General features: G+C 35.5%; 2 protein-coding genes across 11 annotated transcripts in view; one reads left to right on the top strand and one right to left on the bottom strand.

The window, feature by feature from the left end:
• Nucleotides 1–20,092, bottom strand: part of LOC105233578 (FERM domain-containing protein 5) — a 753,696-nt gene that overhangs the window by 1,379 nt on the left and 732,225 nt on the right. The window lies entirely within an intron of this gene.
• Nucleotides 1–20,092, top strand: part of LOC109579258 (uncharacterized) — a 464,513-nt gene that overhangs the window by 207,939 nt on the left and 236,482 nt on the right. Inside the window, exon 2 of one of the 3 annotated variants that reach the window (XR_007423731.1) lies at nt 2,117–2,282. The exons of 1 other annotated variant lie outside the window; for it this stretch is intronic. Coding sequence is in view for 1 of the 2 variants with exons in the window: in XM_049462375.1 (XP_049318332.1) it covers nt 2,117–2,124 (8 nt within the window). In the remaining variant the exon portion in view is untranslated. Of the gene's footprint in view, nt 1–2,116; nt 4,078–20,092 lie in introns of those variants that run through there. One more of the 3 variants, XM_049462375.1, reaches the window with a different exon arrangement.

Below are 20,092 nucleotides of genomic sequence, written 5' to 3'. Positions count from 1 at the left end.
GACATTTTTTAGCATAACGTCACTCAGAACATTTTGTCATTTAATAGTGAATTGTTTTATTTACAGGGAATTAAAAAATTCACCTCGGCCAAAAAATGGAATTAACTCGTGAACATTTTCGTGCGATCATTTTTCATAACTTTCGACGTGGATTATCACGACAAGAGTGCATTGATGAACTAAAATCTTTGTATGGCTATGAAGCACCATCCTATAGCACTGTGAAAAACTGATACAACGAATTCAATCGTGGCCGACGATCGCTCAAAGACGAATTCCGTGAAGGTCGTCCAAAAACAGCCGTTGTGCCAGAAAACATCGATGCCGTACGTGAACTAATAATGCAAGACCGTCATGTAACATACCTTCAGATGGAGGCATGCCTATGCATTTCTCCCACCAGCATACATTCGATATTGCATGAACACCTGGCCGTAAAAAAGGTTTGTTCTCGTTGGATCCCTCAAAATTTGACAATCGCTCAAAAAAGGCTCGTGTGGATTGGTGTAAGGAAATGCTGAAAAAATACGATCGCGGTGCTTCAAAAGACGTTTATAAGATCGTCATAGGTGACGAATCATAGATCTATGCATATGAGCCCGAAACAAAACAGCAATCGACCGCGTGGGTCTTCAAACGAGCCAAATCCAACGAAATATGCCTATTTTCATTATTAGGAAATATATATAGCAACCCTCGTATATAGTGTGCAAGTATGTACAAATGTATTAGGTAATCAACTATTTCAAGTTATTTTGGTTTTTCCAAACGATTTCTGAATTTTCGGTGTCTCCCCTAAAAATATCCATGTACAAGAAATGTCTATATTTTTGTTTAGAATTTATCATGATTCTTCACAGAAAATCCAAAATAGTCTATATAGCACCGTTCAATTAATGAGCATGATGCTTTCGCTGAAATTTAAAAGTTAATTGAGAAAATAAGAATAGATGCGACGTGGGATCTCATACGTTGGAAAATTCGGCACCTGAAGGCTTCATTTAAAAATGCAAGTGATTGGCGAATGTCAACAGGAGCAGGCCTTTTCCAGTCCGATGCTGACGTGTCGAGTGTTGAAATTTTGTCTAATGTTTATATTTCAAGCAAAGTTTTGCAGATATGCCCACACTTTTCTCAAATAAGATATATTTTTGGAGCAAAACCCACAAATGGATTACCGGTTGAAGTGGTTGATAAGGGCAGCAGATCCATTATGAACGACCAATTGACATTGCCAACAATGAAAATCTGCCACCAGGCAATGTAAGAAAATTGTCAATTATTCCAGAAAAATCAAAAGATTTCGCCGAAAAAATGAAGAAGCATGTCCCAAAGTCGTCTGGGAAATCTTTAAAACGAATATGGAATGCGAGAATGAGAAATGTGAAAAAGATCACGCCTTGAGTGAAAGAAGATTGCAAACAGAAATTGAAAGGGATAAAGATGAAATAGAATTCAAGAACCGTGAGTTGGATTTAAAAATGCTAGAATTGGAAAAAGAAGAAATATTGAAAAAACTTAAGAATGAAATGGAGGAAGTTCAAAAGTGAGAAGAAATATAAGTTACTCCTCTTATCAGTAATTTATTTATCTTTGTATTTTAAGGGGGTATTCTAGTCTAGAAATTTAAAAAAATCGAAATTTTTTTATAGAAATTTAAAAAAATCGAAATTTTTTTATATTTTCAAAGTTTAACTATTGAAGAATATGTGTGCAAGAGGATTTTTCAAATTTCAAATCATTTTCGGAGATATAGGCATTTTTCTGACCCGGCATCCAAACTGGTTCGGCCGGAACGCGAAACTTTAAACGCGTTTTTTTTCAAAATTGACTTTTTCGGAACGATGCCCACGATTTCTCAGGTTCTACTGGACCGATTTACTTGACATTTTTATAGAGTCTTCTTGTAGGCTTGTCTATGTTTGGAACTAGCCCCATCCCCAAATTTTTATTTTTATTATTTTTAAAAAATTCGAAAGAGTCAGAAAAAGTGATCCAAAAACACTTTTTTTAGGCAGTCGCCATTTTGTGAAAAAAAATTTTTCCCACTTTTCCATAGTTCCGACCATTGCGACATTATTCTAGATTAATAATGTTTTTTTCTTTTTGGTTTCAGATAACTAGGACTTTGGGCGTTTCTATCCAACCGACTTGTGCAACTTCTGTAGGGGGTTATTAATGTTCAAGATAAAGGGTATGTCGACTCCCCTGCAATCCATCGATGCATTTTGCTTAAAGAGTGAGTTATTTCGACATATACGGGCATCACACCAGCTCTCAAGGTGACTAATCATAACATGTCGAATTACTCGTTTATAGTCCCAAACTAATTGTGTTTTTATTCAATATATCGCTCATTTGCTGCAAGACCGGCATAATTCAAAAAACGTGATTTTGGAGTTAATGCTGCAGAATTGTTCGTTATATCATACTTCATGTTGAGTGAAAAATTCATATGAATACCTCTTATATGCTCTGCTTGAGAAGAGGTGTAAGGTTGGAGTCACCGTGTAAGGTTATAGTCAGTTGAAAACTTTAAACGCGTTTTCTGGCGAATCGATTTTTTTGACATATGCCGGTCTTGCAGCAAATGAGCGATATGTAAGATGTATGGTCTCCGATTGGCAATTCCGCTAATTTAATCTTGTTTGTATCAGTATATCCAATACAAATCAGCAACTCATCAAAGGTATCCGATACTATTTTCGATCGTTTAATCTTATCGGGCGAATCCTTTTGTTATAATCGATATAGTTTCGCCATCTCCCACTTCGAAAATTATCACTGTGTTTCTAAATGCTGCGCTTTGTCCCTACGAACCCAAAATATTGATATAATACAAAGGTCTCAATCCAAAATGCTTAGAACAATCACGGGTTCACGATGGTACATTCGTAATGAAAGCATTCATAAAGATCTTGATATTCCTGTAGTAAAGAAGGAGTTATAGGACAGCAGAATGAAATATATTTCTAAATTTCGTGAACATCCAAACCCATTGGCCAACGCCTTGGTAAATTCCTGCAGTCAAATACGTTTAAAAAGAAATGATCCACCAGCATACTAGAGAGCAACGTTTTAGCAAAAAAGATCAACCACATTCTTGAGCTTCTTTAGATTAAGATTTGAATACTTACTGTTAGGTTTTACATTGTGTTTTCAGTCGAAAAAATTTTTCCAATTGAGCAATTCGTAAACTCTGAAAACGATAGGGTTTATTTGACCGACCGTTCCTACGAAAAGTGATCGGTTGGCCAACAGGAGGCAGCACCCGCCACAAATAACACTGTGATAGCTTTTTTCAAAAAAAAAAAAAGACAAGACCAAATTCGACGGTTTCCCCCTATTTCGGGTCCTATGAATCGAACTGCATCATTACTTTTTTGAGTTACAATCATGGTTTCATACAAAAATTTTTGTTGAAGTTTTTCATCAAAGTGGCCCATTGTAAGAGAAAGGCACATTTTTCTTCGGTCTCTAACTTTTTTAATGTTGACTTTTTTGGTAAACTTTCTTTAGCAAAGCTTCTCAGAATAAGTCCGTCTTTAAGTTCTTAGATGACTGTAAACCCCAAAATCAATGTTTTTTGTGTCCTTATAGCCAATATGTCGAAAAAACTGAAATTTAATCCATTTTTTTAATGTTTTTTCCCTCACGTTTCGTCAATATCTTAATTTACCCTTTGATACTATACATTAAGTGACATCTTGTAGTAGTAAGAAACTTAAGCAAAGACAACGTTCTGAGCAAACTAACCATTAGAAAAAAACTTAATAAAATTTGTATTTTTAAAAAAAGCTACACTAACTAACGGGTGATTTTTTTGAGGTTAGGATTTTCATGCATTAGTATTTGACAGATCACGTGGGATTTCAGACATGGTGTCAAAGAGAAAGATGCTCAGTATGCTTTGACATTTCATCATGAATAGACTTACTAACGAGCAACGCTTGCAAATCATTGAATTTTATTACCAAAATCAGTGTTCGGTTCGAAATGTGTTTATCGACAAATTTTGTTCAGCGATGAGGCTCATTTCTGGTTGAATGGCTACGTAAATAAGCAAAATTGCCGCATTTGGGGTGAAGAGCAACCAGAAGCCGTTCAAGAACTGCCCATGCATCCCGAAAAATGCACTGTTTGGTGTGGTTTGTACGCTGGTGGAATCATTGGACCGTATTTTTTCAAAGATGCTGTTGGACGCAACGTTACGGTGAATGGCGATCGCTATCGTTCGATGCTAACAAACTTTTTGTTGCCAAAAATGGAAGAACTGAACTTGGTTGACATGTGGTTTCAACAAGATGGCGCTACATGCCACACAGCTCGCGATTCTATGGCCATTTTGAGGGAAAACTTCGGACAACAATTCATCTCAAGAAATGGACCCGTAAGTTGGCCACCAAGATCATGCGATTTAACGCCTTTAGACTATTTTTTGTGGGGCTACGTCAAGTCTAAAGTCTACAGAAATAAGCCAGCAACTATTCCAGCTTTGGAAGACAACATTTCCGAAGAAATTCGGGCCATTCCGGCCGAAATGCTCGAAAAAGTTGCCCAAAATTGGACTTTCCGAATGGACCACCTAAGACGCAGCCGCGGTCAACATTTAAATGAAATTATCTTCAAAAAGTAAATGTCATGAACCAATCTAACGTTTCAAATAAAGAACCGATGAGATTTTGCAAATTTTATGCGTTTTTTTTTAAAAAAAAGTTATCAAGCTCTTAAAAAATCACCCTATATAAGACCAGGAATATTTTTACAATACGAAAAAGTATTGTCGCTATTAACCTCAAAGAAATCTAAAAGCTCCTCCTGTCTTTTGCGGTATCCATACACCTTCACATTTTTATGTGCTAGGCAAATCGCTTGTCTTTGCGATAATTTCAGCTGTCGTACCATCGTATTCAAACGGGCTTGGGAAATCTCCAAGTGACGACATGGGCTTTCAACTTCGGTTGGGTTATACATTGTGAGTAGATATGTAGGCTCGGGGGAAAGTGTTGGCGAAATATATCTGTCAGTTGGACTTGGACATCTTGGTATCGGAACATTTTCTGAGTGAGATACTGGTAGCTGTGCAGATTGAACACTTTTGTAAACTGTGTTTTTTTTTTGTTGAGTCTTGCAAATTTGTTCTTGCACGCGTAGCAGTTACCAGTATGATGCCCTTGTGGATCTATCCAAATCATTGGGATGCCGAACCCCATTTTTAGGCACAGTCTTTTTGACCAGTTATGCAGGTTGTTGTTGCATTGCGTGCAAATGGTATTTGGCGCCCAATATACGTCTCTTATAACGAGCAAATCGAAATATTCCTCGTAGATGCCGGCAGTTCCCGAAGATATTTTGCGTCTACTCCGAGGGCTTGTAAATTTTCTACATACGTAGCAGAACAACGATAGGCTAATTGGACACTTATTCATTTTAATTTATTTTCTTAATATACAAGGCACTAAAACAATGTTCTTTCCGCGAAGTCAAAGCCAAATTAACTACTGCAATCTATGCTTAAATTTTGACTCTTAGGCAAGCATTTAACGTTTCTTCCAAACGTTACTTGTTGTTGTTTATTATCAGTGCAGTGGTTAAAAGCTTGACTCGTTGCTTGCTGATTTGTGTTGGATATTGATAGATGAGTCTTGTTAAATTTAATTTAAATATTGTGTACAAATTTATGATACTTATTGATAACACTTATAAGATACAAAAAAAAAAATAAAACAGCACACAAACATAGTTGTGTAGCCTTTTTAAAAAATACAAATTTTGTTAAGTTTTTTTTTCTAATGGTTAGTTTGCTCAGAACGTTGTCTTAAGTTTCTTACTATTACAAGATGTCACTTAATGTATAGTATCAAAGGGTAAATTAAAATATTGACGAAACGTGAGGGAAAAAACTTAAAAAAATGGATTACATTTCAGTTTTTTCGACATATTGGGTATAAGGACACAAAAAACATTGATTTTGGGGTTTACAGTCATCTAAGAACTTAAAGACGGACTTATTCTGAGAAGCTTTGCCAAAGAAAGTTTACCAAAAAAGTCAACATTAAAAAAGTTAGAGATCGAAGAAAAATGTGCCTTTCTCTTACAGTGGGCCACTTTGATGAAAAACTTCAACAAAAATTTTTGTATGAAACCATGATTGTAACTCAAAAAAGTAATGATGCAGTTCGATTCATAGGACCCGAAATAGGGGGAAACCGTCGAATTTGGTCTTGTCTTTTTTTTTGACTATCACAGTGGAATCGGTGTTCAAAAATGTGGGACTCTGATCCCATGAACAGCAAAAAAAAATTCAAAGTTGACGCTCAAAATCCAAAAAAAAACATTATTTTTGAAAAATCCGGTTTTTTGTGCTTTTCCACCAACTTTTTTTCAAAATTGACTTTTCCATTCGATTCCTCATTAAATTTTACATAAGAATCAGTGTTCAAAAATATGGGACTCTGATCGCATGAACAGCAAAAAAAATGCAAAGTTGTCGCTATACGGCGCAGTGTGTTCGCTTAGAAGGTTGTGTGAAAGAGGTAAATGTGTAAATTGTATTCTTAGACTTGAATTAAGACGAAATCACTGTCTTCATTCATAAAAATATGTGCCGTATAGCGACAACTTTGCATTTTTTTTTTGCTGTTCATGGGATCAGAGTCTCATATTTTTGAACACTGATTATTATGTAAAATCTAACGACGAATCGAATAAAAATGTCAATTTTGAAAAAAAAAGTGGGGGAAGAGCACAAAAAGCGGGATTTTTGGAAAAAACATGGTTTTTTTGGATTTTGAATTTTGAAAATATTTTTATCAGAAAGCTGAGATTTTTTTACATAAAAATGGATAACTTCAAAATTTTTTTCACTCAATTTTGAGGTCGTTAAAAAATATAAGAAAAAGTAATTTTTTTTTGTTTGATCTCAATTTGAAGTGCGCGCCAAAAAACAATGGAGCAACTTTGGCCACTAAAAAGTTTACAGATATTCTTATTTTAGTCTATATTATGATGATCCAAAGTTTCGTCAAAATCGGAGAACCACGGGTACAAAACCATGTCGCCAATTGATGGAATGGCCCATATAAATATATTAGTATTTGCTTAAAAAAATATATTTATGTTTTTCAGATATAATCTAAAAGCTGGATGCCATTGAGACCCGTCTCACTGCAATTTAAAAGTCCCTAACAAACAAAGTAAGTAACGCAGTATTACATTACCAATTTAAAACAGAAGCTAATTTTTATATATTAATTTTCTAGATGCCAGAAAAGGGCGAAATGCAGACGCAGAGTAAATTATTGCGCGCATGCCGCGTCATAGCGGCAATGACGAACCTTTCAATTAGCCGCATCACCGGTGTGCTTCGGGGAAGACAAACATTCACAAATGAAAATAGATATTAGTTTTAAGTTTTACATATTAGTTTTAAATTGTACATATTAGTTTTAAGTTGTAAATATTAGTTTTAAGTAAGTTGTACATATTAGTTTTAAGTTGTATATATTAGTTCTAAGATGTACATATTCGTTTTAAGTTGAAGTCTCTAAATTTACTTTTACAAATATGCTTTTTTAACTAACTTATAACTTTTATACTGAAATAAACTTAATCTTATGTTTAAGTAAATATGATTTTATTATTAAATAAAGCAAAATAATAAAAAAACTAAGTTTTATTTAAAATAATTGAATTTGGTAGAAGTAACAAATGGGTAATAGATAATCTTGTTACTGCTTGCTCCTGCTAACATGTTTATATGTTATAGGTAACAAACTGATAACCAAAATAATAACACTAATAGATATTCGGGTAACAAATACTTTTTGTGATCCATAACACATAGGCAAGCTATGCGCTAACAAAATAATTTGTTACCCGTAACATACATGTGTAGAGATTTGTTAACAAATGGGTGTATTCTGTTAGAACAAGGCAGCATGCGATATTTGCCATTGGTTAGAGCGAGATAACCATTGAACATGAAATAGCTATGTGTTACTTTTTTCCCACTCTCTGAACAAAAGTAACAAATATTTTAACGAATGCAAAAGTGAACAATATCAAGTCGCTTACACGTTTGCTAACAGCTACCCGTGTTGCAGGGAATATTTATAGTCAATTTGGACATTCGCAATCGACGGCTGATGCAGGGTTGTATTATTTGATTCCTGCTTTTAAAATTTCAAATAAAACTTTAATCTTTAAATTATAAATATTATTATTTTTAACATATATTTACATAAATTTTATTATAATTAAATAAATTAAAATATAATTAATTTAAAAAAATAATTAATATCTTAAAAAAAGATTTATTAATGAAAAACATTCTTGATACCTGAAAATAAAAGACAAATATCTAAAAAATATAATTCTAAAATTAAAGTTATTAATGCCTGAAAATAAATATAGGGTGGGCTATATAAAATTTTAAATTTCGAAGAAAGGGCATAAAGGATTGAGTGTAGCGTTTGCTGTATGGCACGTAGCGCCGTCCTGCTGGAACCAAATGTTGTCCAAGTCTTCCTCTTCAATTTGCTTGATGAAAAATTTGGTTAACATTGAGCGATATCGAAATGAGCGTCATTCGAAAAGATGATTTTTCGGTAAAATTGACCATCCTAGGTCAAACGATCTTCTGCCCAATCTGCGAACTGTAGAATAGTAAATAGCGGCCCATTTCATAAATTTTAGACTTTTTACTGAATATCCGTCACTTTCCGAATGGTATTTGACGTTTCCAATGTCGATATATAGATAATTCAAATTTAAAACGTTAGATGTCCCACCCGCTAATAATTACATTGAATTTGTAATATTTAAAAGAAAAATAAATATTAATTGTGTAAAATGATAATAATATCTGAAAGAAAAGATTAATATTACCTAAAAAAAATATATTAAATACAAATAGAATTTACTCTGAAAAGAAAGGTTAATTAAATAAAAATAGTGATAAAATCTGAAAAGAAAGAATAATTAAATAAAAATAATAATAACATCTGAAAGAAAAGATAAATATTATTTGATCATTTAAAATATAAAACAAACATTTGTTTTCATGTATTATATTGGATTGTGCAGGCCGCCTTAAACGCATAAAATACATACATATGTAAGTATGTATTTATTTTTGCGTATTATATTGGACTGCGCAGTCCAATTTCAAAGTACACATACTTTTTTCCTCATACTTGCTTAACAATTGATATTTGCTGCTTCTGATGATATTGCTACAGCTGCTATTTCCAATTCATTCGCAATTCAGGCGCGTATTCCACAAGCGACCTCGCTTCATTCATAAAAACAGACGATGGCAAAAGCTAAACAACTTTCCAATGTTTGTTCTAAGAACAAAGTGAGAAAAGTGGCAACGAAGCTGTTGTAGATTTACAATATTTGTCAATTCTAAAATATTTTTCCGTGGCTCGCAAAAATCTTCGTCGATATGTATGTACGCTAGCTTGTTTGCAAAGCTGTTCGTCGCGTCAGTGCTACGGCCCATGGACTCTTTGACAAAACGTGAGTTTCCGCTTTCATAAACATACAGAAAAATGTGGCAAATAAATAATATATGTAGCATATGCCATAGAAATTCTATTGCTACAAATATGGAAATGATAACGAAATAATGCGAATATGCATATTTCATGAAGGTCATTAATTTTTTTTGACGAAATGAAAGGAATGACCCAAGTCTTGTTTATATGAGCACATTTAAGTTCATTTGGCACATCTTCATTTTATAACAGTTGAAATTAATATAATTTTTGAAATAATAATTTATTTAAAAATATTTTTTATTTAATTTTTTCCGATTTTCTAAAAAAAATTAAAATTTTTATCATTTTATATATTCGCCAATATTTGGGCCAACTCAATGAAAATTGCAAAACATGTTTTATTCATAACAGGGTATTTTTGTGTCTAAAATATATACAATTGGGCGAAAGCTTGACCCTCCCCCATATAAATATTACCAAGATTTTCGAACATCCACTTGACTTTGCTCCATATGATTGGTGATTGTATGGTAAGGTACCTTAATGAAACCCAGAGAACGTTTTGTGGCATATTAATAATATGTGGGATGAGCAAAAATATATAAAATCTAGTCGTAGTAGCTAGATTGTTTACGATTATGAGGAAAACAAGTGTTGCCACATCTTAAACACGAAATATGAAGGATTGTTTAATGATTCTTTTGTTTTATAAACTATAAAAAAATTCTTTCCAATATTTTTTAAGCTGTAATTGAGCATGTAAAGTACGCTTTTCGGTGTTTGGCGGCCTTCGGCAGCGCTACTCGAGCCAATACTCGGAATGACTAAAGCACTTACGCGTAGTACTTCTTTTTACGTTGACGGCCTTCGGCTGCGCTCTAAAATAATAATTTTGGTCGAGCCTATACCCGGGGTGATTGAAGTACTTTTGCGTAGAACTCCTTTAAAAAAATAATTCTGATCGGGCCAATACCTGGAGTAACTTAAGTATTTTATTGCCTAATATTATTTTACTTAGTTGTTTATTAAATTGCAATAAAAAAATACTCATATGCATGAAAAGATTGTTAATATGCTTCAAGCGACAAGAAATGCATATTTAAACCTTAAACTAAAATTAAGAAAATTGAATTATACAAATTATAAAATATTGTATTATATTATTATTGTATACTCGTACTTAACCTAATAATACATTTGTAATACGAAAATATTACTCACCTTACTTACCTCAACGTAATCTTTTACAATAGTTAACGAAAGTTGAAAATTATCATACTTACCGCTTTTCTTAAATACATATTCACATTACCACTAGTTTAAGCCGTTAGTTATAAGGTTTAGGCTAAGCAACTAAATGAAATGAAATAAAGCAGCTATTGTAATTAGATCGGAATCAAGATCGCACGCGTTTTCTTTCTTTCGCTAATTGTTCGTCGCAATATCGTAAGTTTAACCCTAGAACACACACCCGGGTACAAATGTATCCACTTTCAACTTTGAAGTTTTGTAACTTTTGAACCGCTATACCTCTATACCGCCAACTTCGGATCTAAGATTATTTAGCTTTGAGTTCAAATTCAAAATTTGAACCAGATCGGACCATTGGAAACAGACATTTTTATATTATTTTTTTATTTGAAAAATTAAAAATATTCATTTCACACATTATATTATTGACTTCTATTATAAAAATGCATCTAATATCTAAGGAAAATCATGACAAATAGAGCAATTTGTTGATGTGACCGAATGTTCAAGACACATTGGCTTCTTACATTTGGCGCACAGCTTTCTGGTTTTTTTACGGCGTTTTTCCTCTTATGCGTAACATAAATAGCAAGATCCGGACACAAGTTTTGGCGTGCGCGCTGCGGCAGATGCTGATGCTGCTGTTGATACCATTGATTCCACCGGTCGGTTGAAATATGCTTCAATAGCAATTTTAGTCGAAAAATTTCGCGTCACTTGACGATTTATGGCTCTGGCTTCAATAATGGGCATACACAATGCTTCAACTAAGCTGCGCAGGATCTGCTTACGCTTGTTGTTTATTCTCCAAGGTAACATAGGGTTATTCAAATTGCAGACAATGTAGGCTGCAAGAGCTGTAATGTCCAACATGTTGAAGAACATCGCTAGTGGCCACCGTTTTGTTTGTCCGCAAACATTTGGTCCATTCGATCAACACCACCTTTGGTACGATTATAATATTCAATTATTTCAGGTTTCCCACTGTCAGCTATTTCAGCATCATTATGCATGGTCGAAAGCAAAATTACTGCTTAATTTTTTTTTTGGGAACATAAGAGCACATTGTCACATTATTTTTGAAGCCAAATGTCGTTGAACCAATTGTCCTGTTTTTGTTCTGCTTCATTTCTTGAGAAATATATGATTTGTTTTCGCGCAAAGTTCCAACGATCGTGAGTTTCCAGGTGAGAAGCAGTTCTGCAACTGGCAAGGTCGTAAACAAATGGTCCATTGTAATGTTTCGGCCACTTCCTTGGTATTTGGCAGACAAATCCTTCACCACTCATTCGCCTTGGTTCGTTTCCCTACCAGTTTCCGCTTTTCCAGTATATATTTATCCATGCAGTGGATATGCATTTGTGGCATTGCAAATCCACCAAACCTTGACACCATATTTAGCAGGTTTTGACGGTATGTACTGCGTAAACCGTGTGCGTCCACGGTAAGGAAACAATTGTTCATCAATCGTCAAGCATGAGCTAGGCTTGTAATGTGCAGCAAGATTATTGTTCATCATCGTCCACAACTCACTTTGGTGCTGCTTTATCAGTTAGTAAGCGTGTTGCACGAGTGTTTTTATCGTCAAATCTTAGGAGCCGCAATATCGAACAGAAACGGTTGACTCCCATTGTGGCGCGATATAAAGGATAGTTTTTGACGCTCCATAAATCTCGAACATGTTCTCCATTTCTATGGTTCGCACCGGTCATAATAAGTATGCCAAAAATGCATACAGCTCTGTTATTGACACAGGCGTCCATGACTTAGGAGTTGTGTTTGGATGTGCATTGTTGTACGCATTATAAGTTTCTTTTGCTATCTTATTTGTGTGGCGCATAATTATATCAGACATTTCAACGTTCATGAAACATTTGAATGTTTGCTCTATTGACAACATTTCAGTGCATCTAGCTGGTCCAGAACGTTCTCTTATAATATTTTGTCTGAGTACCTGACGACTTACATTTGGTTCTTTCATCCACTCAGTACCATCACGTGCAACAAATTTTTCGGCACTATCAGGTAATTCATTATTTTCTTCTACTTCTTCTTCTTCCTCATCCTCATAATCCGCATAATCAGGTAATACTTCTGCGGCACTTTGCGAAACTTCAGCATCGTCATCAGCAATTTCAATGTCATTGATTTGAATTTCTTCTTCATCTTCTGAGTCAAAGTCATAGGGAGCGTCATCGTCATAAATTGCATCAAATAAAGATTGTATATATGATTCTCGCTGTTCCTCAGTTAGCCTGCATAATAAAAAAATTAGTATATGTTTACATTGTTGCTTATTTAACATTTTTACCTTCTATATTCTGCACTTGATAAACATTCGTTTCTTCTTGAAGTCATTTCGTATCCAGTTATTTATAGTTTCAGTTATATTTATTTTCACTTATATTTTCACTTCTTACCCTTTTGAGCACCAAAACAATAAAGAAAATATCAACAGGCAGCATTTATAACAACACCTCGTGTGAAACAACCCTTGCAGCTGCATATAAAATACAAAAACCAGTTATACCAGTGTATTTGCTACCTATGTACCAGAGGCCTGCACGATTAAGGTAGGCATCGTACGATTACGTTACTAAGTAACACTTCTGACGATTACCACGATGCGAAGGTAACATTGCGCATCGGCATCGCGGCATCGTGGCATCGTACGATTACTATCTGGTATCGTCAATGGCAAATGAAACGCTATAGTCTTACATGATGTTAATTCGTTGCTGGCTCGACAACGACTGAACGATAGAGCAGAGCCGCTCAAAATAATGCGCAATTTATTTACCAACGCATACAATCACACATTTGATATCTGCTAGCGTATGATTGTGTGCGCGCGCTTGCTTAGTACACTGAGTGAAATCGTGCTATTTGGTTATTTTGTTATTAAAAATTTAGAAAAAAATAAAAAATTATGGTTTTTGATTAAAAAAGCAATTAAGAACAACAATAATTTTAAGTTAATTTTTTTAACTTTCCATGATTTTTTCCATATCGACTTCAAGATCGTAAGTTTTGATTCTCATTAAGTCCTCTATATGCTTATTGGAAACTGAATTCCTGTATTTCGAGTGTATTTTTGACGCTGGCAGAATTTGCGTCATAGCGTACATGCTTCGACTGCATTTGCTTGCCTATACTCCGAGTATAGGCATGAAAAATTTTGAGCGGCTCTGTGATAGAGCGTAAGCGTACGTGTGAAGTTAGTTTCCACAATTGTTCTAAGAAATGCCGACCACTGGTAACATGTTAGTAATCGGCGATGCCCGCGATGCCGATACCCTCGATGCCGATGCCCACGATGCCAAAGTACCGTTACGTAGCGTGTACTCGCCGCATCGGCATCGCCGCTTGCTAACATGTTACTTTTTTAATTACTCGTGCAGGACTCTGCTATGTACGTACCCATACCTTGCGCGACCTTTTTGCACATAAGTATATTTTGAACCCGGTAGAATATTTCAATGAAATAAAAACCAAAATGTGTTTTGGTTGTTACTCTACAAGTATATTATTATAAATTATATTATTTTGTTTTGCATTTATCAGGACAACAACAAAAACAAAAATCCACTGTTGCATGTCCTGACTTTATTTGCCCATATCGTTGGAACCAGTAGGAATATTCGAATGAAACAAAAGACAAAATACTTGCTATATATTAAAATATACATTTCAAAAAAAATTATAGACATCGGTTGAATAAGCATTAAAAAAACCGCAAAATAAGGTCCCGGGTACAAATGTATCCCGGGTGTGTGTTTACGTGGTATTTTCTGGGTGTATGTTCTAGGGTTAAGTGCAGGCAATTTATTGAATTTTAATTTTAGTGAATTCACGTGTCCCGACTATTTTATATCTCAAAAACTCTTGAGAAATATTCATGGCGCCCGAGTAGGGACATAAGCGTGATTAAAAAATTAATGTAACTACAATACAGTATAAAAATATATTTTTCGCAACCAATTGCCAAATTATCGTTTTCGGATTTTCGGTTATCACGGTTAAGTGATAGTGCTAAAAAACAAAGTTAAAAAAAGGGAATAAAGATCCAAATATATATATATATATATATATATATATAATATATATATACATATATGTGCAGTGCGTGCAGTGAAACCCTCTAACACAAAAACATATATCTACATACATATATCGTGCGTGCAGTGGAACCTGTAACAAAATATACATATACATTAGGGTGTGTCAATCTGAGGCAACATTTTTTTTCAACTGAAAAACAGGCTCAAAACTTTCGAAAATGTGTAAAAAAAAGTCGCTCAAAAGATGAGCTCTTAATATTAATATTAAGAGGTGCCTATTTCAAATTTTCTGTTTTCCATAAAAATTACATGGAAAAAAATCATTTTTTTTGTGGTGGTTATTGTGCGGAGGTTTTCTATGTGCCCCGATGCCAGTAGGGATGCTAAACTCGATTCCGATTCTACTCGAAAATCGAGTTTTCTCGTAATATAATCGATTTTTCGGAATCGATCTCCAGTGGTCGAAGTCGATTAAGAATCGGTTCTTGACATTCGAACTCTTCTCCGTTTTCGTTTACACAAGTACGTTTTAACGGCAGACATTACTAAAATGTACTACCAAATAATGGTGCACGAAGAAGACAGAAATTGTCAGCTTATTGTGTGGAGAGAGAATTTCCTTTAAATTAATCCGAGTAGGAGGTCGCCTATTAAATGCACCTCTCTCATACGATGACAAATTCCCATTTCCTTATCACTTACTTACGGTTCCTGCACTTTCGAAATCACAACGAGAACGCATGTGGCTAATTAATGCCAGAGAAGCTTGCAGTATAATCGTAAGAAATTGTGTACACTGCTTTCATTACAAGCCGATGATGCAAACTCAAATAATGGGAAATTTTTTAGTTGAAAGACTTCGAGCGTTACGACCCTTGATATGTGGTCCCACATATACAACTTTAAAAATACGTGGTCGACCACCCGTAAAAACTTATATAGCAGTTTTCGCTTGCTTCACTTCAAAAGCAGTACATTTAGAACTCGTCTCGGACCTATCTACTAATTCTTTTATTTTCGCCCTCAAAAGGTTCATTCGTCGCCGAGAGATGCCACAGAAAATATTCAGTGACAACGCAACCAACTCTGTTGGCGCCGACCGCAAGCTGCGCGAGCTGAAGGAGGCCTTTCTAGCGCAAGCCCTAAAACTAATGGGATTCGCCGCCTAAGAAGGATTCAGCTTCGACTTTATACCACTCAAGGCGCCGCACTTCGGCGGATTATGGGAAGCGGCAATGAAGTCCGCCAAGCATCTGGTCGTTCGCGCACTCGCCAACGCTCTACTAATGACGGAAGAGCGCTCAACGTTACTGGCCGAAGTGGAGGCCATTTTGAATTCGCGTCCCCTAGCACCGTTGGGACAGGACTCCAACGACGGAGAAGCACTAAGTCCAGCGCACCTTTTAATCGGTTGTCCTCTGCGAGCACTGTCACCAGCACAAGTGCTAACGGACTCAATTCGTTGCTGCGAGAGATGGCAACTTGTTGGCGACAGTATACATGACGGGCCTTCAGGAACGCAACAAGTGGCTGCACCCCACATGCAATCTGCAGCTCAACGACCTCGTCCACGAGGACAACGTACCGCCACACCACTCGAACGCGTCGTCGCAACCGTCGAAGGGAAAGACGGCAAGGTACGAGTCGCAGACGTGGCGACTAAGGCGAGCACGCCTTAGTACCACCACCGGAAGTATCAACCGAAATTGACCCATTTCCAATTTTTAGCGAGGACGATGTAAAATGTCTTTGACAATGTCGATGTTTATATCGAAAAGTATGCCAACTTCATTTTTATTCCAGTGATTAACGTGTTCCAGCAATTGTAATTGCTGGCTTACTTCTCCAAAACTCACACACATCGAACCATTCACAGTAAGCAATGACTCAAATAAAGTTGACCCGCGTACATTAATCAATAGCAACCAAAGGTAGAAACAATCGTCGTTTTTCGGGTGGATTGTGTAAATTCGTCCTAATGCATTAGTTGATAAGACACTTGGATGTCAATCTACTGGTTGGCCTTGCTTTCTGTCTAACTATTTCTTCGACGATGCATTCCATGTATAACAGGAGTATTCAGACCAGCCTTGTTAATTTGTCAGTCGTTGTTCGGTAGTTTTTTTACATGTATTTTGTTTTTGTAAAATTAACAGACTATCGTTTTACCGTTCTCATGTTCCTCTGTACATCAATTTAATGTACTTACCAGTAATAAATTTGATCTGCTCCACATAATTTTCAATTAAAGACTGACAATTTTTGATTTTGCACTTTGTTGAGGTATTTTTACTCTTTAATAAAATTGAATCAGCTGTTTCGGAATAAAATTTACCATATTACCAAGGTAGAGCCAAAGGTATGTTCACTGTTAAGCATTTTAACGAAGTATTAACTAATGAATTACCAAATTAACAGGTCTGAATACCCCTAATACATATCAAGGTATTCCGAATAGTTGAGAAAAAACTCGTTAATGTTAATTTTGTTGCTGGTGATGATTCCACTGGTAAAATACACTCTTTGGCCCATCTCCAAATTAACTGTGAGACGCACAACAGTCGGAAAACGTCCATGAATTGCAAACGTAAATAACCAACAAAGCGCTTTTTTGCCATGTTGCTTCCTTTGGTGACGTACTTACAAACGTATTTTATCGATTTCACCAAACCGCAATACTAAAGTTGATATGAGTTTTGAATATGAATTAGACAGTAGTGGTGAACATAGTACGATCCATGTGTTATCAACTTCGATATTCACTCTTCTAAGTTAAATGCTGAATGTTCAGTTATCTGGTAAGCGACGCCGATAGAGTTGATATCCATCATTTCCAGTTTGTGTTTCCGAAAGAAAAGCACGTGGATAGTGTTTCGTGCATTTATTGTCAGACATACAAACCGAAAAAGGATTGTATGTAGTGTACGCAAGGTTCATGAACCATATTGGTTCCCACCACTTCATATTATTCTGGATATTCTTTCCCTACATAAGGAATTTCCGGAGAAATGATTTCATCAATTTGATCTGGTGTAACCATCATCGAAAGAAGAATGTGTGCGTGCGGAAAACCTCTATTTTGCCCCTCAACAGAGTACATTAGTACACCACATGTACGTTGCTTCAAGATAAAGTCAATCAAACATCGTAACTGTTGTGTGAAAAGTCGTGCTGTGACATCGTGACGATCACTTGCTGATTTACCGCGATCCATAATTCCGCACGTATGTCACCGCATCTTGGGAGTACTTCCTGGCTTGCCTTGCCTTGGGCTGCCATACTTTGATGGCGAAAAGAACACCGACCGATATTAGGGCGACCTCTTGGTGCCTTCGTAACAAATTTCAATCTACAATTGACCTCTTTGTGTGAAACACACGTAAAGTTTTCACTGAATAATTTTTAATAATTTTTCTTTTGAATAACCGGAATAAAAAAGCAAGCGACCGAAATTGAACTATTTAAATAATTTGCAAATCAAAGTATTGAAAAACAAAACAAACAAAAATTGAAAAAAAAAATGTATGGAAAAAGTTACTTTTTGGAATTATCAAATTTTTCGCCTTTTCATGAAAAGTACAAGATATTTTTATTTCTAAACCTTCCTTGATCCACAAAGAACAACCTCTGAAAATTTCATCAATATTGGTTAGGCCGTTCTCTTAGCGTTATTATTGTCGTTTTAATCTATCTTACTCGCAATTTTTCCATATTCGCTCACCGTTTAGACCTACCACGGACTACGACAAACATTTTAAAACCAAAATCAGCTCAATCGGACCAGCCGTTCTCGAGTTTTAATCAGACTAACGCACAACAATTCATTTTTATTTATATAGATATTTACTCTAATAATACATTTGTAATACTAAAATATTACTCACCTTACTTACCTCAAGGTAATCTTTTACAATAGTTAACGAAAATTGAAAATTATTATGCTTATCCCTTTTTATACTCTCGCAACAAAGTTGCTAAGGAGAGTATTATAGTTTTGTTCACATAACGGTTGTTTGTAAGTCCTAAAACTAAAAGAGTCAGACATAGGTTTATATACATCAAAGTGATCAGGGTGACGAGTAGAGTTGAAATCCGGATGTCTGTCTGTCCGTCCGTCCGTCCGTCCGTGCAAGCTGTAACTTGAGTAAAAATTGAGATATCATGATGAAACTTGGTACGCGTATTTCTTGGCTCCATAAGAAGGTTAAGTTCGAAGATGGGCAAAATCGGCCCACTGCCACGCCCACAAAATGGCGAAAACCGAAAACCTATAAAGTGTCATAACTAAGCCATAAATAAAGATATTCAAGTGAAGTTTAGCACAAATGATTGCTTAGGGAGGGGCATATTTGGACGTAATTTGTTTGGAAAAGTGGGCGTGGCCCCCTACTAAGTTTTTTGTACATATCTCGGAAACTACTATATCTATGTCAACCAAACTCTATAGAGTCGTTTCCTTCAGGCATTTCCATATACAGTTCAAAAATGGAAGAAATCGGATAATAACCACGCCCACCTCCCATACAAAGTGCTGGAGAGAACGAAGCAATTTAATTGCAACCCTGCGAAGAATCAATAGCACTGCAACTTAAGTTAAGCTGTCATATAATATCTGTAACTAATATAACTCACTTCCGTAAAATTGATTGAAATAAACGCACATAAAACAACAGGTTATGGGCCCAGGGCATACATTTTTAAATTAAAGTTATATTTTATTAGCTGTATTAAATAAAATGATTCGTACATCATCAATTGTATTATATATGGTGATAGTGGTATAAATGGCGAGCTCAACAGTGAGGATTGATCCGCTAAACGCGGATAACTACGATACGTGGAAGTTGCACATGCGTGCAATTCTTGTGAAAGCTAATTTATGGAGCTACGCATCTGGAGCTATACCTTGTTCAAAAGACAATAACGCAGCGAAGTGGATACATTTCGATCAGAAGGCCTGTGCGGATATAATGCTTTCAATTATACCATCAGAATTGGGTCTGATAACTGAATGCGAAACTTCACATGAAAAGTGGAAAAAGTTGGAGTCTACGTTCCAGTCAAAGGGTCCTGCGCGAGAAGCTACCCTACTGAAACGTATTGCACTCACCCGCATGAAGGAGGGTGATAACGTTCGCGAACATTTAAACGAATTTTTCCATGCTGTCAACAAACTGAAGGAAATAAATGTTACTGTTGGTGATGATTTATTAACTATATTGCTTCTTTATAGTTTACCCGATTCATTTGAAACGTTCCGATGTGCACTGGAAA

The sequence above is a fragment of the Bactrocera dorsalis genome, chromosome 1, assembly GCF_023373825.1.
Source record: "Bactrocera dorsalis isolate Fly_Bdor chromosome 1, ASM2337382v1, whole genome shotgun sequence".
Lineage (NCBI taxonomy): Eukaryota > Metazoa > Arthropoda > Insecta > Diptera > Tephritidae > Bactrocera > Bactrocera dorsalis.
Note: the sequence above shows the minus strand (reverse complement) of the source record. Positions and strands in the feature narration are given on the sequence as shown.